We start from the raw sequence: 23,349 nt of genomic DNA, 5'->3' as shown, positions 1-23,349 counted from the left end.
GTGTGTGTGTGTGTGTGTGTGTGTGTGTGTGTGTGTGTGTGTGTGTGTGTGTGTGTGTGTGTGTATAAAAGTCGTAGATGGTTGCAAGGTCTCAAATCGTAAGAAATTGATCAATTCTAATCAAGTATTCTCCCTACTTAGTCTGTTTCCTACGACTTAAGACTCCACGATATTCATCTATGAATTCTATGTAAACGAGCTTAAAGTTTATCCAAAAGATTGGTTAGATTCTATATAGTTTGGTTCTGTTACTAATAATTGATTGGTATAGTAGATTAGCAGCAATCACAACAATTTGTTATCACATATTTACCAATCACCAGTTATATTTACCAATCACCAGTTAAAGGTACTAATGGCTTATTAAATTAACAAAATCCTTTCTCTCAGGAAGAGAGTAGATATTTGATATTATACACGGAAAGAATAATTTTGTTAAAATATAAATTTAGCTATAGATACAGAACTTCAAAATATTTATGTAGAAAATTCAAACATGATGAGTAATATTGTAAAAAATTTTGACATCTAAAAATGATTTTTAGCCAGCTGGTTGTTTTGTGTTAAATTTTTTTGCAGCATTACTTTCATTAAGTTTCCTAAATAATTATTTTGATGATGAAACAAAATTATTTTCAATAAATTACATACAACCCATAATATTAAAATATTAAGAGAAAAACATGAGTAATATTTCTGTAATTAGTGTGCGAATAAAATATTGCTCAATTAATTATTTTTAAATAAAAAATAATAAATCATTGAACATTTCAATTCTTTTTGGAATCATTCTTGGAGTTTACAATTAGTGATTCAATTTAAGATTATTAACAGTCTCAATGCGGAAGATATGAAAGATCCTTGTTAAAAGACTGTAAAAAAGTCTAGAATGTTTAAAATAATGTGAGTGGATGTATGTTCACTGTAAGAAAAAAATGAAGAAAAAAAATTATTTTCAGATCTGTATTTAACTGTACTTATATGTTCTTCAGCAAAATCATTCTTTCCGTGTATATATCATGAATATGTAAAATCTAAAACTATTCGCATGGATAATTAAAATAAGATTTAAAGTAAGATATATCAGAATCAGAATGCAGCGTCGAAAACAAGGAATACTTTCGTCGTTAAGTACTTATAGATCTTAAATTTTCATAATGAAGATGCGGAAAAAGAAGGCTGCAAAGTATCATTCCCGGTTTGTTCAATATGTTTTGCAGTCTCGCGACTGATGGGCGCCGCGGCGGCGGGCGCCGGGACCAACATGGCCGGCTGCTCGGTGGGCCAGTCGATGGGCGACGTGACCAAGTCGTCGGGAATGGGGGTGGGCGTCGGCGTCGGAGTCGGCGTCGGCATGGGCGTCGGCGCGATGCAATTCCCTCTGGCGCAGAGACGGAAGAGACGCGTACTCTTCACCCAGGCCCAGGTCTACGAGCTTGAAAGGCGATTCAAGCAGCAAAAGTACCTCAGCGCGCCCGAACGGGAGCATCTGGCGTCCTTAATTCATCTAACTCCCACGCAGGTATGTTTATAATTACTTAGTTAATTACTTGTTGTTTATACGTAAGTTTTAGTTTACGACAGGCACTTCATTTCGAATGTATTTGTACTTCGAAATGTTGCTCATTTTTAATTTTTTAAAAATTTCTGATGAAATTCATCGAGTTCGTCTCGTGTAATGTGATTTCGCGACTAAATATTTACCGCTATTGTTTTCCCAATTATACAAAGTTAAAAATCGAGACGTAGAATCTTTTAAACAGTTCTTTGAGACATCTTTTAAATATCTTAAAAATGTCTTATATTCTAAATATGGACTTGTTATTTTCTGATTTGTTATTGTGTATCATTTTCATTATACAGACGATGGCTATTAAAGTTGAAGGTACGAATTTTATGTTAATTTATAAATCGGGATGGCGTCTAGGATTCTTTCGGGATATCTCTATAGAGAGTTGAAAATCAGGAAATCTCGTTAAACACCCTGCAGCTATGGCACACAAAAAACTTAACAATAAGATGTATGCAGTAAGTACGTGAATCTTCAGACCGGAGCACAGATCTCTGCATAACGCATAAAGCATAAGAAAATCAATCAATCAAATCTTTTATTTTATAGGAAAGAAATGGAGAACTTTGATTGCTATATTTTTTATGCGTTATGTGTTATGCAAGACTTTGCACTGCAAATCCGAGAGTGTACAAAGTGTAGTACTTCAATATATATATATGATTAATAAAAATGATTAATAATCACATATAAAAACAGATTTACACATTTAAATGTGTATAGTCAGTTTTACACAGAAAATTAAATTACATATATATATTAAAGTCACTTTTTACACCCTTAGATTGTAGTGAATGCCTGTTCTTATTACAGTCTTTACTGTGATTAACCAATTCGTTTATTGTTTACGTTAAGATTTTTTGTGTGCCATGGTAGAAGGTGACGAACTGTTAACTAATTGATTCCTTTATCTAATATTCAATATCTGATTTAATCGTGGGACGAACTATATACTTATCCATTAAATATATTTCGCACAATTTTATTAAGCCTTGACGAAGATCCACGATAGTTATCTACCAAGCGGATAAGATAGCTGGTTCCAGCATACGCCGATTTTAACAAGTGTATTCATTTTCATTGAACGCAGACAGGTCTGGCCAGCTCGAGATGCGATATAGCGGTCTGGTAACAATAAATAATTGTTACGTGGCTCATTGGCCGCATCCTGCGTTGATGCACGTTCATGCGCGGATCTCCCCTTCGTTCGGTCTATCGTTTCGTCTACCGTTCGTCTCTCCGTCTGCGGTTCAATTCACTTATCAGCCCTTTGAAAACAAGCGCGTCGAATTGTCCGTTTGTCATCGCGACGTTTGCAACAAGGATGACGTTATCGATATAACTTAACTCAACTAACGCTAAGCGCCATAAAAATCTTAAAATATCTTTTACAGTCCTCTTTTGATCTTTATATAAATTCTTCAAAGTAATAAAACTTCATTTATTAATATTAGATTAACGTATATTGTGAAAGAAGTTTGAAATAACAAGTATTTGCTATTTTTTACTATAATTGCATGGAAAAATAATTATGGTTAGGAACTGAATTTTTATAGTTATTACTGTCATAATTTGTTAGTAATAAATTATATTTATAATTCTATCACAAGTAGGCACTGAAAAAGATCCACGGAAAGAACGGTGATGCAGATCTGAAAATAAATTTTAACTAAATTAAACTATCAAAATAATTATGTAAAACTTTCAAACTGATTGCTTATAGAATGTCAAAATTTTTGCAGAATTGCTCATCATATTTGTATTTGTATTGTTACATAATATTTTGTTAACAAAATTATGTTCTGTGTCTACCTATATTTTTAAATAATATTTAACGAAATCCATTCTTTCTGTGTATATTTAAATTATAGTCAACTTGTGGCAACCCTTTTCTCTCAGTGTAGATGAAATGAAATAATTATATTGATAAAATTGAGATTGGAATGTATTTGATTATATTTGATTACATTCACTAATTTGCCAGAAATAATTTGAACACAAAGAGTAAATATTCACATGCTTTCTTTAGAAACATTCTCAAAAAGAATGCGTGTCGTGTACGGATATTTGTAACTATTTACTGCAAAAAAAAAGAGCGAATAAAAACGACTAATTAGCGGCAGGTCTAAAGAGAAGCTTCACACAGTGAACGTTTATCAAAATGGAAAACGCTTCCTTAAACCGGAAGAGTCGAGCGCCCGCACGAAGCCCGGGCCTTCGAGCGATGATGACGAGTCGATTCCATGTCAAGCACGGAAGTCGGCAAAGAGCTCTGATTGCAATCAGCCGGGATTTTCATGCTCACCCGGGGCGAATGAGTACAAGCGGTACATAAGTTTCGACGAGTTTTATAGAAGATTGCAACGATCGTGGGAGCACGTGATCGAGCGAGGGAAGGAAATTGCGGACAATTTATGTTTCTCCCTACATATACATATATAAGTCTGTCTATCATCGTACACGCTTTGTGTTAAAATACGAATTACACGATCTCGCGATTTTAGAGATCACATTATACAAACACAGAAAAATATTTGCTGTTTAAAAAGAACAGCCAAAGTATCTAAAAATTTAACTAGATATAAATATGAAAATAATTTCATTAGATTATCAAAATAATTGCATGGAATACTTAAATATTAATGACTGCAATGCTGTAAAAAGTTTTAACAGTTTAATCAGTTTAAGCATTCTACACAATTTAATGGTCCAAATAAAAGTTTTGTTGAATCTGTATCTTGCTAAATTTTTAAATATTTCAGCAAAATCTTTTTTCTTCCATGTGTATCTAAAAATTTAATTAAAAATAAAGCTAGATACAGATCTGAAAATAATTTTGTTGGTTATCAAAATAATCAAGAGACACTCAACCTAGTTGCTAAATATTAAAATTTTTTATGGCATTGCTTATCTCGCTTAAATATCCTAAATAATTATTTTGGTGGCCTAACAAAATTATTTTCAAATCTAAGCTAAATTTTTAGATACTCCAGCAAAACTATTCTTTTCATAAATGTTTATTCAAATATGATATAAATACGGTATAAATATCTAACATTTAACAGTTCTCCTCCGCGTCTCGCTGCGATCAACATTTTTTGACAATCGTATTTCAAATCACTATATCGATCTCGCGGTCAAATCACAAAATCACAGATAAACGGCTGCCCGCAATCTCGATAGAAAAATCTCTTGCCGCGAGGATGCAATCTATAAAAAAAAAAATGGCGACGATATCGGAACGCGTGACGACGCATTACATTTATCTCGTTGGTGTCTTTCCCGTCCCGCCGATTTCTCGTTCCGTTCCCTCCGGAGCACGTCCTCCCTCTTATCCCCCTGGCACGGGGCACACACAGATGGGTCCCTCCATTTTGCGCTCGCATTGTTACTCCAAGTACCCGGCCCCCCTACCCCTTCGCGCGGTGCGGTGTTACAATGCCTAGCCACTCCTGGGCATTGTTACCAGTATTGTTATTATTATCGCTACTGTTGCCGGTTGCGGCCGAGTGGCGAATGGAAAAGCAGAGGGCCGGTGAAGCCAGCTGCTACATCGAGTGTCGCATTAGAGGCAAATTACACTCCCTCCCCTCCCCCTCTCTCTGGCCCGCCTATCGTAGCTTTTATCCCACTTCTCCATTTTCTCTCCGTTTTTCCGAAAAGTTTTGACCTATCGAACTGTCCGCGAAAACCTATCGGTGATATCAGATATCATCTTTATTATCTGAAACAAACGCTATTACAATTGCGTTGTTACGTTTATTGTTTACACGTTAACGAAGGTTGACAACGTGCATCGAACTAATTATAAAATAGTGTTGAATTATTTATATTCCTAGATAAGAATATTCCTAGATAATATATGTAGATATGATCAGAAGTATTTTTGATTACAACGAATAGTGCAAGGAATACTGAACTATAAAATAATGTCGGATATAAGAGAATTAGCAAGAAAGATAGATATCGTTATTTATTAAGCGCTCTAGAATCGCGAATTCTCTCAAAAAGCAATGCATAATTGCAAAATTGGACACATAAAGAAAAATTGGATACATAAAATACATAAAATAAGATTATAAAAATAAAGATAAAAAGGAAATAAAATATATAAAAATAGCAAAGATGAAAGAAAAACTTATAAAAGAATACTTATCTAATAACATACTCAAAAAACATATTGAAAAACAAGATGTAGGACACAAATACAAATCAAATTATACATTTATACTTAATAAATTATTGTTTAATTTGTATTTGAAATCATGCAGAGAGATGGTACAGCAAATATTCCATGATATACTATTCTAAAATTCCGCAGTATTCCAAAATTCTGCTGCTAAAAGATCGTTTAAAAAATTTTGTGCGGTACAACAATAGCAATAAATGAAAGAACGAGAGAGAGAAAGAGAGAGAGAGGGAGGGGGAAATTAAGTTTAGAATGAAGACTTATTGTTCTGAATTCAAAAACCAGATATACATGAGAGAGACAAGAGAGAGAGAGAGAGAGAGAGAGAGAGAGAGAGAGAGAGAGAGAGAGAACAGGAAGATCGCGATCGCGTACGATTCAGCTACGTGAATAATAATCATAATAATGGGTTTGCGTACCACCGAGTCTTCGCACTCCCCCTCTCTCCCCTAGTTTCATCCCCCTGCACTGCGGTCGGCAACCCCATGGTGCGCACGTCAGGAGAGGGATCGAATCCCGTAGAGCAGAGGGCGAGTTCAATGCTGTGTAAACACGTCGCTACCGCCGTTTTTGAGATCGGCATAGACGAGAGATGAGAGACGAAACGATCGACAGCGCAATGGTACGACTAGTGCCACCATCACGGTTTCCTTTGACACAATAATGGGAGAAATGGCGTCATTAATTCACGGATGTTCGCCCTTAACATTAGTATTAACCCCCTCAATTCTAGTTCACAATACATTCGCAATATCTTTATTTCTAATTTTTTTTAAATATATGGAAAGACCATTTTTGTTAAAATATTTAAAAATTTAGCTGGATATAGAGCTGAAAATTTTATTAGACCATCAAAATAATTGTATGTACGATCAGGCCCGATGGGTTGTATATGAATTTGAAAAAATCCACACTCAAAATTTAGCTTGATGTGGAGATTCACACCTAAAAAATTCAAGAATTGAATTTAAAATCAACGGTCAATTTTTTTAAACTTATATGGAGAAAATGCGCGACTGCCGATACTCGCGATGGCAGAACATTGTTCCTGAGTTAAAATTATGACACATCAGTGAATTAAAATTCACTTGAAAGCTTTTGAATTGAATACTTTTAGGTGCCGTAGACTTTATTTAGAAATAAATTTTTGTTTCGTTATAAAAGAAATGTTGAAAATATGCAAAAAATAATATTTAATCAAAATCAATTTAATCAAAATCCTGACGTGCTACGCAAATTTTGCCAACGATTTGGTGTTCAATGTGAAAAAATCTTTAAAATCTGTACTATGACACTTTGGAAAAAATTTGGATGTTGAACAGTATTAGCTAAATATTTAGGTACTTTACCAAACCGTTCTTTCTGTATAGAATCTCATGTATATCGTGTATTTTATCTTGTCCATTCTTCAATTTTCATGTCGATCTTCCCTTAAGATTATTAGAATTCCCTTAAGATTATTAGGATTTATTTATGAGTTAAAATTAATTATAAATCAATTTATGAATTTCACTAATATTAGCTCTTTTATTATCTCTTTTTTTATTATTATTATTATTATTATACTAACAAAATATTCTCATAAAGAAGAGAGAGGTATAAAGAGTTACACAAAAAATTACACTACTGTGAAATTTTTTTTCCGATGCAGATTTCCGTATAATCGAGGAACGAAATTTTTGGTACTGAAAATTAGTAATCCGAAATTCAAGAATTTGACACATCTCAACTGAATTACACAGATTGGCGATTTCTTGGTTGTCAAATGCATGCAGTTAATCGAACGTCCTGCAACGCGTGCTCGCATCTCTCAAGAGCACTCCCAGCACCCTCGCATAATAACGCACACATGAATATGTCACTGGCTTTTGCAGTCCGCGATATCTACACGGACAGAATGCGGCCGACATAATTGCACTCCTTTCTGCACTTCTATGTCATTCGTGCAAGATACTTGCCTATTGATGCATGTGAGTTGCCCCGACGACGCTGCATCTACAGATTAGCACAAAAATTATCGAATTCTGCATGGAAAAAATAATTTTGTTGAAATATTTAAAAATTTAGGTACAGATATACGACAGATTTGAAAATAATATTATTGGATCAAAATAATTACGCATAAGAAACTTAAGCGTGATAAATAATGCTGCAAAAAGTTTTAACATTTCAGCAACCAGTTTGAGCGTCCTAGATAATTATTTCGATGAGCCCAATAAAATTATTTTCAGATTTGACCAGATGTATCTTGTTAAATTTTTAGATACTTCAGTAGAATCATTCGTTTAAGTGTTTTCTATAATTCATTATGTTTTCATTCTTCATCTTTTATATTTACATTTAAATTCTTTATTTTCTCCGAAAAAAATGTAACGTGAAAACAACGCTGATTTTTGTTTCAAATGTTATTTTACTTACATAAAATTTTGAGTATTTCTTTTCACAAGATCAGTATGCTTAAAATATGAATATAATTAATAACTGATAATTATGTTTTTATAAAGCAAGATATTTAATTTATTATTAAATTAAATTCAGATTAATATTCAGATGAAAACGGTTTTTTGTGCTTCATCCTGTAGCGTACAAACCATAGTTCTTTGTAACGTATTCGTGATACTCGCGCCGAGGGTGCATATATTCAGACTGCAAACATCCCTTAACAGCGCTTTATCGCATCAATCCTCTCGCCTGCCGATTCTGAAAAGATGCTAAAATTAAAAGCCCGAGCTAACGAAAAAGCACGATCTACGTGTCGATAGAGATTTAACGTTTCTTCGTTCTTCTCCGCTCTTTTTCATTGAATAATGAAAATGACTGAGTGAATAATGACGTGACGAGACATTTTTTACATAAAAAATCTTTGGAGAATTTGAAGTTAGGTATTTTTTAATAATGTGAATAATTTTTTAACACTAGAAGTGTTAAATCAACATTTTTTACTCACTAAAAAGATCAAGTGAATTATTATACTATAAAACTATACTATAATACTATAAAAATGAAGAAAGTGATGAAAAATTAAATATTTTATCAATATAAAGGCTTTATAATGATTGAAAGATAAAAACAATTTTAGAATTCTATCTTTTACACACAAGAAATATAACAATAAAAAATAAAAACAGTCAATAATGATTGCTGATGCTGATGGTCAATTAAACTCTTTTCAGAGATATTAAAGATATTCTATATAGCTATATACATGTTTTTACGCCATAAAATTGATCACTTTCAGACTTATTCGCAAATAAAAATAAGATAAGATAAGATAAAGCGGAATAAAATCACGCGCTATCTTTCCGCAAGAAATTACTCCACGCATCGCTTCGCGGTAACCAGAAAGTCATTTCTATTTGAGGGCTGGAAGACCCCTGGTTTTCAGACATCACGCTGGGTAATCGGTAAGTCATCTCCGGCCGACGGCATTGAGTTAAAACAACAAAAGGGAGGCGGAATCGTGTTTGTCCTCGGGCTACCACTCAGCAGGGTCAACATGGGACAATTAACAGCCCTAATCATAATTTGACGTTAGTTGATCCCCGGTATTCGCAGGTTCATCGTCGTACCGGCAGGCTCTTTGCACGCAGACATCTACACGCGTTAATCCTCTACCTCGAAGCGAACTACGAGTCTCTGTTATCGATGGACATAATGCTCCCATTAAACAGATATTAAACGTTGAATAACGTGATAATTATCAGAATCAATTATCCGAAAGAAAATTTTATTCATTCGAACAATATTTATTCGCAATATGTCTATTAAACAGATATTAGTTTAGCTGACTAATACGATGATTATCCAAATCGATTATCTAAAAAAAATTCTATTCATTCAAATAATATTTATTCGCAATAAATTATATACATGGAATTAAATTATATACATGGAAAGAACGATTTTGTTTTAAAGTATTTAAAAATTTAACTAGATGTATAAATTTGAAAATAATTTTATTAAATTATCAAAATAATTATATAGAACGCTCAAACTAGTTGAGAATTAATATTTTTTACAGCTCGTCATGTTTGAGTTCTCTTCATAATTATTGTTAATTATATTCATGTTCGAACATGACAAATAATACTGCAAATTTTGGCATAAGTAACCATATTATGTTATGTTTACTTTTATTTTCACGAAAACAATATTAACATTGCAATAAAATCATTTTCAACACAAAATAAAGATTGAAGTTTCAGAAGTTTACTATTTATTTCGAAAAACGCAATAAAATACCATTTTTTATTTACAAATAAGAGATTTTTCTTTCTAATCCTTTTTTCATTCTCAATTTCGTTCAAATTTGCGGTATCGCGATTATCGGTATGGCTGTTTTATCGCGAACGCACAAGCATTGAAGAATCTCACTAAAGAAAAATGTACGTACGCAAGTGATGAGAGCTTACGGCTCGTTTGTGCTACGTCGCGTCATAACGAACCCCAACCAAGAGAATCACCCGGCCCGAGGCTGTATAAACCACCGGATAATCCGGGCGAAGGTTGGTGTCGAGTCAAATTGCCCGAGGAGGCCTGTTGTACCTAGCAAGGGGCAGGCGGTGTGGCCCGTCGTTTTGCGTCAACCCCCGATGTACTCGCGACGTAATGACGTTACGCTAACTTGATCAATCGTCCACTCTATCCGCCTCCTCTCTCTTCCTCATCCCGACCGATCTCGTCCTGGGTCGCCTACCTATCTACCTACGGGCTTGACTCTGTTCGAGCAGAGGCTAACAGATACTCAATGCCTCCCGAACGCGTGTCCGACGTGTTCATAGCACACGCGCGATATAATCGTGTCTCCCCTTGACTTCGCGTGCCACCCACGAGATTTATCGGCATTTAATGGGCCAACTAATGTCAAACGGCGACACGCGTTACCTGGATATAGGAGAGATCGTTACAACAAGTGAGCGAGAATGAGAGAGAAAGAGAAAAAGAGATGGTGCTGAGTGGGCTTTGACTCGTAGAGTGGAACGGACGGAAAGAAGCTCGAATTACGTTTGACCCTCTCTCGTACATTTGTTCTACGTGTAAGGAGATACTATCAGGATCTGCTTTATATAACAATTCGAAAATAACACTTTGAAATTTTGCGTACTTATATAGACTGTTACAGGCTGTTTTGCCTCATGTTCCGCAATCATACGTTCATTGTTTTTGTAACAAAATAACAATGAAGAGTAAATGACGAGATACTTCAAATGATCACAAAATTAAATGAAAAGCCTAATTAAAATTACTTTACTGAAATAAATCTTGATAATTTTTCTATGATACTATGATCTTATTTTCGAAAAATCGTATAGAACGAACATTTTATATATTTATTAAGTACAATGTACTTTCAAGCCTTTGCTACATATAGCAAGAGTCTAGGTTAATTTTCATTACTTTTACAAGTACCTATAATTATACAAAAATTATTAAGTAATTAAAATGATTAAAATTGTTAATATAAAACTATAATTAAAATTTTTTATTATTGTATAATGATTTTTACATATATTTTAACATCTTTAGAAAATATTTGTAAAGTTTTAAAAAAGAAGGAAAGAGCAAAGATCATTATATTTAGTCAAGTGCTCCTGTATAAGTATTTCGAAGAAAAGAAATGCGCAGGACACGAATAACCCATCGTGTGTACTAATAAAAGATTAATACACGTATGGTAGCATAAGAATCAATCAATAAAGCAACATGCTACACGATTAGAAAGATCCATGACACCTAAACGGATTACATAGATTTGTTTCCGTCAATTAGTTTGAAAAATGTTGACAGGTATTTTTATGATTTGCCGATGCCTGAAGAGAACTGCATCGTTCGGCATGCCGAGCGTTTCATTTACCTGTCTGAACAAGAGTAAACTGCAAGTTAATCGGAAGTTAAAGCCTTGCGTTAAGTAAATTTTTGCCGGACTCCTATGGGCCTTTTCGCAAAGGGTACGACCTGCTCGTCTCTCTAAGATAAATATGGATTGACGTTCCACCTGAAAAACGTTTATACCTGAGGACAGCAGTACTTTGTGATATTTCGCGATTTGATCCTCTCACAATTAAAAACCAAATTCTGCGGATGTTTTCATTTTCTATATCTCAATAATTACATGGGTTAATAAAAATTTCACCTTTCTTATGTTAAACTGATCTGAGTGTTTTTAATAGTATTTTTGCTCTGATTTTAAATCTAGATATAAATAAATGATTCATAGAAAATGAATTATTAAATTTAACATGATAATTTAATAGAATTTTTTATTTATTATAAAAGGCAAATCGAATAAATAAATCATTTTAATGAAAAAAGACTCCATAAAACATTATTATTGTTAGCAACATGTTTTTAAAAAGAGATATGTTGATTACAAAAAAATTGGATAAATTCTTATAGGATAAATTTCTAATTTTTAGTATCAACCAAAATTACACATTTAATAAAATCACTCGTCGATCAATGTTATCGCAGATTTACATTAAGTCTTATTACATCTTGTTCAATACAGCTCTGCATGACATGCTTATTGAGAGCAAACAAATTTGGTGGAATAATAAAAAAATAAGCGAAGGTAAATGTGAGGATTTTATTTCATGGCGCTGTCCAAAAGTGTGCAAAGCACGCTTTAAAATAAGATTGATTTCACAGGACAGTGTCCAACTCTTTCCAATGCAGCAAAACGTGCTGGGACTCAATGAACAAAATTCACACATCAGAAGCGCTTGTCGTTCGAGGTCGATATTGTTAGCCTTGAATTTCATGCCTGCGCACCGTGTTCTTACGTACACACCAGTTATATATCCCTATCTTGTTTAACTTTCCCTGTTTACACACCGCATCGCGGCGGGAGATGGACAAACGAACTGACGGACAGCAGTTCCCTTGAAATAACAATTCGCTGCGCATCCGCTCGCCGCGCGCGTTCCGTTTTCATCGTCGAATCTTTCACAGAGCGCAGCCTTTGGATTTACTAGTTTAGGTACAACGAAGCACGATGTACGCGCGAATCGTACACGCAGAAAAATGTCCGGTTGGATCAATTAGAATTCTACTTGAAAATGAACGAATCAGAATTTTCTCGTTAAATATAGAATTCTAATTCAAATAATCGGAATATTAGTTGATATAATTAGAATCTTTTTACATATATTTTCAACCAGATACTTTTCTCACAAGGGTGCAAATTGCAAAAATAATATCAAAAAACTGACATTACCAGTTAAAAAAAATTACGTTTAAAAATAGATATTCTAGATAGTCGAATCTTGGCATTTTATGGATTCTGTACAAAACGTATGGCCACTTTAACTTAGATATAAAATATCTCAAGAACAATACATTTTTGAAAGAAATGTTTCGGATAAAAGTTTAAGTATAAGATTTGAAGAGGACCATCAAATGAGTTACTTAGATTTTGAATCCAAGGTCAAATGAGAAAAAATTAACCTGGACCTTATTATAAATAGCTCATCTCATAGTCTTTCTCAAATCGTACAACTTTCATTTAAAATATTCTTTTCAAAATTTCAACGCATCGGCGCGCTGTTTCTCGAAGATACTCGGAATCTTTCCCAACGTGCGAATAATTCCCTAACAATCTTCCAAACCTCTCTTTCGAAAGTAGAACATACCATAAGGGATGTTAAATACAAAAGTTTGCAATGAGATCGATTTGGTTCGGAAGATCAAAATCCTACGAGAGCGCGGATCTAGAAGATCCACGTCACACATAATTCCGTTATATATTCTACGTAAGCTCGCGCATAAGTAAATGGCTGTTTGTAGATCTCTCAAAGTCAGAGCGCGGCGTACGTAGCCGAAAACTCGACGAGCTTCGAGTGGATTATCGGTAGAAAAGGAATTAACGAACGGGAGCAGCAAAAGAGGTACTTCCCTCGTCTAGTGCCTCTTCGTGGCTTTTAGATAAGGTCTCTCACCCCCTACGCAAAACCGGCTGTGCCACAAAGCGTACGTAAAAACTCACGCAACGAACAACGGCGAGGGCTGCGAGTATTACTTTCCTTCGCGATAATGCTCCTTAAGATGAATTCACTTTAATGATGAGCCATTCTGTAAAAAAATCGTCTCAAGCAAATATGTGTAACAATGAAATCTGTGTATATTACATTTTCAGGGATCATCAAGGATTTATTTAAACTTTGAATAAATATGTAATATTTTATTTTTTATAAAGTAGCATAGAATAAAATTAAAGTCAATAAGTAGAGTTTTTTTTATACATTTAAATAGTTTTAATCTTTTTCAATTTTATAGAACTTTTAATTTGACATAGAGTTTTTATTCAATTAGGATATTATAGAACTATTAAATCGATTTTATATGTCGTGAAATTCAATTTTGTAAAAACTGTTATGACAAATCCATCGATGATATAGCGAGGATTTGTTGAAAATTATACAAATTAAGATAAAGGAAAAATATTATTATTTTTCCGATCGTAACAAAAAGAATGGTTTTGCCGAAGTATCTAAAAGCTAGACAGGTCTGAAAGTAATTTTATTGAATTATCAAAATAATTATGTAAGACACTCCCGAATTGCAAGAATGTCAAAATGTTTTGCAACATTGCTCATTATGCCTAAATTTTTTCTACATAATATCATTTTAATCCAACATAATTATTTTAAATCTGTAAAGTTACTTAAATTTTTAGATGTTTCAGCAAAATCGTTAATTCTTTCTGTATTTAAATCCGATTTTTTCCAAAAAGAAGCTTTGTATTAAAAATTCTTAATTTTTTCATGTTTTTTTACTCGAAAAGGACGGTTTTGCTAAAGTATCTAAAATTTTAACTGTAGATACAGATTTGAAAATAATTTTATCAGTCCATTAAAATAATTAGAACGATCAAATTAATTATTAGAACATAAAAATTTTTGCAGTATTCCTCATCATGCTTAAGATTCCTAAATATAAATTAATTTAATGGCCAACAAAATTGTTTTCAAATATGTAGCTAATTTTTAGATATTTCACTAAAATCATTCTTTTCGTGCATATAAAACTGCATCATCGATCGAAAGTGTTCGTCGTAATCGTTTTTATAAAGTTAAATCTAACAATATATACAAAGCAACACGAACTTTAGAAAACAAAAATTGAATAGTAGAGAAAAGTAGTACATCACACGCGGGACAACCATTGGTATTCTGACCATGTTCGAGGCGACATCCGAGAGGGGTGAAAGGAATTTTCGAGGGCGGCCGATCCCGCTAATATTCAAAGAATTAGACAGACGGTGGCGGATCCTCGAGACGCGGTCGGCTGGACGGACCCCTTAAAGTGCTTTCGTTGCATTCTCGACACACGCAACTCAGATGTATAATGGGGGTTATATCGGCTTCGGAAACGAGGTCGGAGCGTACAACAGCCACTCGACGAGGTTACACGCGGTAACATATGCGCTCTATGGATCAGGACGATAAAAATCAGCTACTGCAAGACGATACGCAATAGTTGAGTTTACACTATACCGATGAAGAGCCCGCCTGACACACCTGACAAATTCGGGCTATGAAAATAACATTCAGAAATAACAATTTCTGCAAGAACATCACAAGATAGAGAAACGAACAGTCAATAAAAATATTCTTAAATTTAATTTAGGGGATTCATTTTTGTTGAACTTTTGAAATTTAATTTGTCATCTGAATATAAGACTTTTTGAAAATTAAGCTTCGGATGAATAAATGTGTTATAATAAATATGAATTATATTTCTTAATTAATTTTAAATAGATCTAATTCGCTTGATTTTTAATTTAACATTTATTCGCTAAATATATAAAACATTGTCTTGATAAGAGACGATTGACGATTTGAAATTGACCGAAGAATTTATTATTAGTTCAAAAAAAAATTCTGTATATCTCAATTGTTGATATAACGAGAATTAGTCGATGAATTTTGATGCCTGGTTTATCCAGAACAGAGAAGGTAGCTTTTGAATTTTCAGTTGGAACAGTCGCGTGCGATTAGGGTCGCTCGAGACTGCTTTTACGGCAATTGAGCTAAGCGATCGTGGAAGTTGTGCAGTCGTCTGGATGGAATCGAGATCGACATCTGCTTATGGCAGAAGCGCGTTATAATCCGCGCTATATGCATTGTTCGATCCATAGAGGCTTGATCACATTCAAGGCAGGCTTTATAATCCAAAACATATCTTACCGCTTGATTAAATTTTTTAACAGGTTTTGTTACCACAAAACGTAAGATATTCGATATAAATCGATATAAATATAAGTTTAGTAATATATGTACCTACAATTTTTATTTTTATATTCTTATTTTTAAATATCCGAATAAAAACAAGTTATTATTAATTAAAATATTGAATGAGGAATAGACAGTAACAATAATTTATTAATAATATTCATTTCTATTAATGTAAATTAACTTGCTTTTTATCTTTTTTTAGCTCTGAGTTATTAAAAAAAAAATAAAAAATAAATTAAACCGAAATTAAGATTAATCTACATAGAAATGGACACAACAGAATTTATTATACTAAAAGAAATAGACAAATCATTGTTATTAAGATTTATTCCTCTTTCAACATTTTCATTTAAGAAGAATATTAACTTTATTACAAAAAATTGTGAGAAGTAAAATGGCTTCATTAATTTTGGGACACATTTTTATGTATTATTACGCAATAGATGTGAGACAAAAGATATATTTTGATCAAGATTTTGAATTTCTAAGTACCGATCACTGTTGTTTCTCGCAAAGGACGAACAATTGTAATTCCATGAGATTATCTTTGAGATTTTCACCTAAAATTCACACAATAGAATTGAGAGACTCTCGGTGATTCTTCCGATAAAAATAATACATAAAACTCGTATTATTTTCCTCCTCAACACTGAGTATCCGCATAAAGTGAACGAGGCGTTAAATTCCCCTCGAAGAAATAACACAATCTTCTAAATCGTGGATTACGGACTTATAGCATCAGAATAAGGAATAGCTAGAGGCCGATTCAAAATGCGTTTGACAAAGGCTCGTGCCTCCGTCTCTGAAAAAACATCCAAGGGTCTACCTAGCGATAGTTCGCGTACGAGATATGTCATCCGTTTTATTTCGACATAAAGAGCGACTCAACGCGGTCGATTTTAGACTTTACTTCAAAGAACTTCACAGAATATTTATAGAATGTCCCAAATATCGCGCCTGTTCTCTCCACTATACAGTATGTCTTTATATATATTCGGATATACAGTCTACATAACAAAATTTCTTGACTTATTTATCATTCTTACTCCATAGATGATGATATATTATATTTGGTTATATCTGCTCTAAATATGTCGTTGTATTGCATGGAAAGAATAATTTTGTTGGATCAAGATGGATCAAGATCATTATATAGAAAATTCAAACACAATCAAAAACATGCTATAAAAAATTTTATATTCTAGCAATCAGTTTGAGCGTCCTACATAATTATTTTGATATTTCAGCAAAATTATTTTTAATTGTATATGTAGCTACATTTTTCAGTAAAATCGTTTCTTTCTTTCCTGTCTAATTCTTTTATCAAAGATGCACAGTCATAATTCAAAAGAGCTGAAAAAAATTTCTTTCTTTTCAATGAAAGATCCATTTACATTTAATGTAAAACATATAGATTATGACATTAATATTGTTGTTATTTAATAAAGACTTAATTGTGCGTTTTATATGTGCTTTACAGGTGAAGATATGGTTCCAAAATCATCGGTATAAATGTAAGAGGCAAGCGAAAGAAAAAGCCATGGCCGAGCAAAACGCCCAAAATCAGGTAATTACGCAAATTTCGAAGTCTTGTGCAAACCGCTTCGAAAGTGAAACATATGTTGAATATAATATTACGAATTTCGCGAAGACGCACCATGTCGATGACTTCTATTATGTCTAAGGAATTCATAAACGCTACTTGTTTGTAATAATCGTTAAGTGATATACGCATATATTGCATAGTTTATATAATCTTTGAATCTATTTATTGTCATGAAATTATATAGATAGAATAAGAAATTGTGATTCCCTGGTCAAGAAATTTAATTGTTGAAAACAAATGCGCAATGTATTGTTATAGATGATATCGAAAGTAATAAAATATATTATGTATATAGTAAAAAGTGTTTGTGAGCTATTTTGGCTAGAAAAAAATCACACCAAAATTTTCATAATCGACCGATGCAATCGGATGTCAAACATATTATTTCGTGCATTCGGCATCGAGATGCTATCGCGTCTTCGGATCATTCCAGCGATTTTAAAACAATGACAGTCCGCACTCGACGGAAATGTCGCGTCATGTAGTCGACCAATCCGAAATGAAATGGCTTTAAATGAGAAATATCGCGGAAGCCGCATAAATCCTCGCATCCGCATCATATTTCGTTTCGAGAGTGCCACTCAACGGCTCGAAGCGATTTTGCATTTATTTTGTTATGTCATTTGGAATTTCCGAGGGATATCGCGCAGTGCGTCGTCGACAGAACGATAAAATTGCTCGCGTTGAGCACGTAATCACGCGCCCGTCGCATTTCACATGGCTCAAAAATATAGCGCGAGATTACAGAGTCGAGTAAAATAGCGAATTTGTGCGTCCGATGAAATTCAATATTCGCTATAATCCAAGTTAAAAATACGTGGGATGTTGAATAATATTGACGGAGATAACTACGTCACATGTGGAGATAGAAGTGAAATGCTTTAGTGTATATTACTTTTGCAATTCAAAAAAAGCGTGACTTTAATGAGGAATAGTTCGCACAGAATATCTTTAAATCAATAAAATATAAACACGAAATTTATACGGAGAGGAAGGTTTTAAAATAGGCTAAAATATTTAAAAATTTAGCTAGATACAGTTCTGAAAATAATTTTGTTGAATCATTAAAATAATTAAATCATTAAAATATGTATAAGACGCTCTTAATAAGTATTATAAAATTTGAACATCAAATTTATTCGTTAAATGAAATTTAAATGTATGGACTATTTAACAAATGTATAAATAGTCAAATGTCAATAGTCACATGTTAAATAGATAATACTATTTAACAAAAATCTGATCACGCGCTACATTTTGTCACTCATTTTTATATCAAATACTGAAATAAATTTCATTTTATATCAAATACTGAAATAAATAAATTCCGCATTGAAAAATTTAGCTAATTGTAAGATAAAACTTACTTAGAATTAAAAAAAAAATACAAAGGATTTTACATGATTTTATCTTAATTTATTAATTTTTTATTACTAATTAATTCATTACTCATTCATATCAGTAATGTAAACGAATTAGTTAGTAATAAAATCGTTTTAATATTATATCCTTTTTGATTGGTTTCTTTTTAAATATTTGCATTGCAAAAAAGATGTGTACATGCATTTCTTATTATCTACAAAATTAATTTTGCAATTAACAATTAATTTTTTGTGAAAATAAATTCACGGACGGATTAAAAAGTACTGTAATAATCTGTTAACATCTTCGTTTAATCTTTTGAACATCATAATTTTCAGCATAGTCTTTCAGATTTTTAGAGTCTATTTATTGAAATAAGCGGTACACATTCACGTATATATAAACATATACACACATAAAGAATACTCGGCTTGTATCGCTGTATTAAAATAATCGATACTTTACCGTCGGTAGTAATCGAGTACTTGAATACACTGAAGTGTATCGCGAGCATTTCTAATGGCAACAGACGCGATCGCCGAGATACCGTAGCTGCTACTTCGAAACGTGCCGTGTCTTTCAGATCTTTTACCGAGAGATACTCACATAACCGAATATGAATTGCTCCCTCTCTGTGTCTCCCTATTTTCCAAAGAATATTATTCAAAAGAGACGTCAGAACGATCATCGTGATACACACTTTGGAATTTTTTTTGAATAAATTAGGATGTGACGTATGCGTTGTCACGAAAGTAGCAGGCCTACTTTAACGCGACGGATTCTCCAACCATACGAAGATAAATACGATTGCGCGATTTATATAATCAGGATTGTCACAAAACTGGAAATCAAAGAAATCAGAGAAATTAAGAACCAGAAATCAAGGAAACCAGAGAAAAGTCAGAGAATTTTGCAAAATTTTTTGGAAAATTCTTGGTTTTAAATAAATGTAATATGCGTACTTCACACTTACGCAGGAACAAACTTAACAATTAAATAAAAATGTGTCAACAATATTAATAATATTTACGTTGCCATAACGTTAAATTGCTCAATAAAATATTTAAAGGTTTTCAAATCAGGATGAAAATTCCAAAAGTTTAAAATTCCAAAATATTATTGAAACCATCAGAGAAAGTCATGAAATTTTATCTGAAAATCAAGAAAAAGTTATAGAATTTTAGGATAAAGAATTTTACAACTCTGATAATTTCTAAACTACGTTGACGTTAATAAAAAATCCAAGTCTAGAATATTAGATTTCTTGATCAAAAAAAAAGGTTAAATAAATTCAAACTTTTATATTTTTTCTTGCCTTAAAAAAAGCTTGTAAAATAACTTTGTTTCCTCGACTACTTCCTCGACAATAAATACGATTGCATGAAACTTGTAAACGACATCACGCAATAAAAAATTCGTAAGAATGCAATTGATCAAGAAACAAAAGAAAGAAAGTCAAATTCAGACTTTTATATCCGTACTTTTTTATCTTAAAATGTAGAAAATGTTTGTAACATAAAACTTCTATCGCCATTTAAATTTTATTCGAGAGTATTTACTTCGTGTAGATTATTATGACCAAACATTGATTTATCGTATAAGAAAAGACGCTAAGTATAAAAGTATATTTGCAAAAGTTGATGAAATGACATCAAAAGTATCAAGATAAAAGATAGCAATACGATCTTTGCACGAGGAATTAATAATATTGATTATCACAAAAATCTAAGTTGTAAAGAGTAATTCATCAGAAGAAAGAAGAAAGAATTATAATTAAATTGGCGTAAAAGTTACACGGAAAGAATGATATTTTGCTGAAGTATTTAAAGTATTTAATTAGATATAGATCTAAAAATAATTTTGTTGGAAACATCAACAGAATTATACGAAACTCAAAACATAATAAGAACAATTCTGTAACAATTTTAATATCCCATGTAGGATTTTACAATCGATTGTGCTAGGTCATTATTAGTTGCCACAAGTCAGGTACTAACCCAATACTGACTAAGTACTGAATGATAACTTGGGCCCAGTATTGGTTGACAAAAGTCTATTCTTTTTCCACCTCAAGTTCTGAACTGGTGGTACATTGATGCATAAGTTAGAGTGAGAGAGCTGTAGTTTGTTTCACTCTAACTTGTTGCACTAACTGAACTAATTCAGAATTCTTCGAAAAAGAACAGGCCTAGAGCCTTGGCACAGTTGACAATTATAGCGTTGACTAAACATTGATTTCTAGGCTGTTAGAATCCCTATATGAAATTCTAACAACCTAAGCATTTTAAGCATCCTATATAATTATTTTGATAATTCAACGAGATTATTTTCAGATTTGTGTCTATAGCTAAATTTTTCGATGCTTCAGTAAAACTGCAGTTCTTTACTTATAGATACAAGGTGTCCTTCACATGACACTCGTCACTTCGTTATCGCTTTAGGCAAATGATATTTTCACGAAATATGCGGACAAGTATCACGGATGCAGTGCGACGGCATAAGCGGATTTACATAGCGCACTTTTACACATCGTCGAGGGACGATGCGCGTATAACATCGCTCATTGAAATTCGATGAAAATATACACATAGTTTACGCAAGGACGAAGTATACTTTTAAATGATACGCGCAATTTTTTCCACCTCGCGGTATTATCATGTCCGATGAGCTTTGCGCGTTTATCGATTATTCAGAAATGTGCCTTCGAAAAAAAGGAATTTTACTGTCGCGGAGAAATCGTCAATACTGTACACGGGAATATAAATGTGACAAAATTTCATCGCGCGACCGATTATTCGATATCGCATTCAAACTATTTTACTGATGAAAGAGCAAAAACTCTGATAGATTTATTCGTAGAAAAAAAAAATGATCTACACTGAAAGAACGATATTGCTGAAATATTAAAAAATTTAGTTAGATACAAATTTGGAAATAATGTTTGTTATTTATATTTACAAAGATTTATTTAGATTATAAAAATATTTTGTCATTAAAAGTGTAAATACTAATTTGTGTTACATTAACTAAGAATGGTCTATTTCCTTGTACGTTAAAATTTACGTATCGATAGCCACTATTATGTCATTCAATATTGATAGCATTCTATAAGGATTAAAGAGAACTTAGTTTACCGTAAAGCATACAATCTTTAACAACAATACAGTACAAAGTGTATTGTTCCTCTTTTGCCTCGTGTAAGAATTCTTGACATCAAGATAAAAGTACTAAAGTGTCTCTCTTTTAAATCCGATTTAAACGAGATTCGAATGGTGCCCACCACGAAAAATCGATAGGAATCGCGTAGGCCATCGAAATCGGAACTCTGTCCTGAACTCTGGCAACACAATGGACTCAACGTTGCGTCGCGTTTGTCTCGTAAACAGCCGTATAGCATTAATGGCGTTGAAAGTTATCTGATGGGCCGATCTGCGAGGGCAAGCGATTCTTCCGCCCAGCAGCAACGCCATCAGCCGCCCTATAATTTACTCGTTAGTTCATCGTGCTTCCGTGGACATGTTTTCATTACCTTCTCTCTTCTTCCCGACGCGATCTTCCACCCGTGTTGTTATCATCAATAACACGATTGACTACTTTATTTTGTTGTTATCATTGCTTCGAAGGAAGACCGATCATAGCTTGAGAACTATGTCTCAATTTTTCTGATGTAAAATAACTGCGCGAGTAGTTCACAATTTTTATATTTTTTCATTTGCAAAATTATTCTAATTAATTTTTTAGAAACATAAGTGCCTACACTCAAAGAACGATTTTATTGAATGTTCGTTCTTGAATTTAATATTTCGCAATTTACGTCAACTTGTTACATCAACTATTAATACATGAATCTTTCAAGAATCAAACTGATCAATTCCTTTTACAAATTTTTTTAATTTCAGTATCAGAGCGGCATGGTTAGTCTGTAACTTTATCAATTTTGTAATACTTCTTATTTACGTACGTGAAAGATTGAGAATATACAGTTACAAATAGATTATACATTAAATTAATCAATAATATACAGTTTCAGGTTTTTAAAGCAATAATTAGAATATAGAAATGCATAGATACAATTCGTCTGCCTCGAAATTGTTTAGACACAGATTTATTGAATGTTGAGAGATATAGAATACTATATATTCAGGATAGCTCGATCATCGCACGAAAGGAAGAAGGCGTCCCTCGTGAGGACGACGAAGGGACGACTTCTCCGACGCACCGATAGTCTACGTTCAGATTTTCCCTCCTTTTTTCATTTTATTCCATTTCCCCCTTCATGGAGGTAAAAAAATTCAAGTATCGGGCGAACAAGCGAGAGGGGTAAAGAAAGGCAAAGAGGGAAAAACGGAGAACGAAGGAGAACTGAAAAGGCAGAGAGAAAGAGAGA

The 23,349-nt window shown here is 33.0% G+C and overlaps 1 protein-coding gene across 1 annotated transcript in view; it reads left to right on the top strand.

Moving 5' to 3' along the window:
• LOC108684816 (homeobox protein Nkx-2.4-like) overlaps positions 1 to 23,349 on the top strand; it is a 38,995-nt gene that overhangs the window by 7,649 nt on the left and 7,997 nt on the right. The window contains exons 2-3 of the mRNA XM_018189312.1: positions 1,221 to 1,522; positions 17,475 to 17,561. Coding sequence (XP_018044801.1) covers positions 1,221 to 1,522; positions 17,475 to 17,561 — 389 coding nt within the window. The remainder of the gene's footprint in view (positions 1 to 1,220; positions 1,523 to 17,474; positions 17,562 to 23,349) is intronic.

This window comes from Atta colombica, unplaced genomic scaffold, assembly GCF_001594045.1.
Source record: "Atta colombica isolate Treedump-2 unplaced genomic scaffold, Acol1.0 scaffold140, whole genome shotgun sequence".
NCBI classification, from domain to species: domain Eukaryota; kingdom Metazoa; phylum Arthropoda; class Insecta; order Hymenoptera; family Formicidae; genus Atta; species Atta colombica.
The sequence above is the reverse complement of the archived record's forward strand: the minus strand, read 5'-3'. Positions and strand labels throughout refer to the sequence as shown.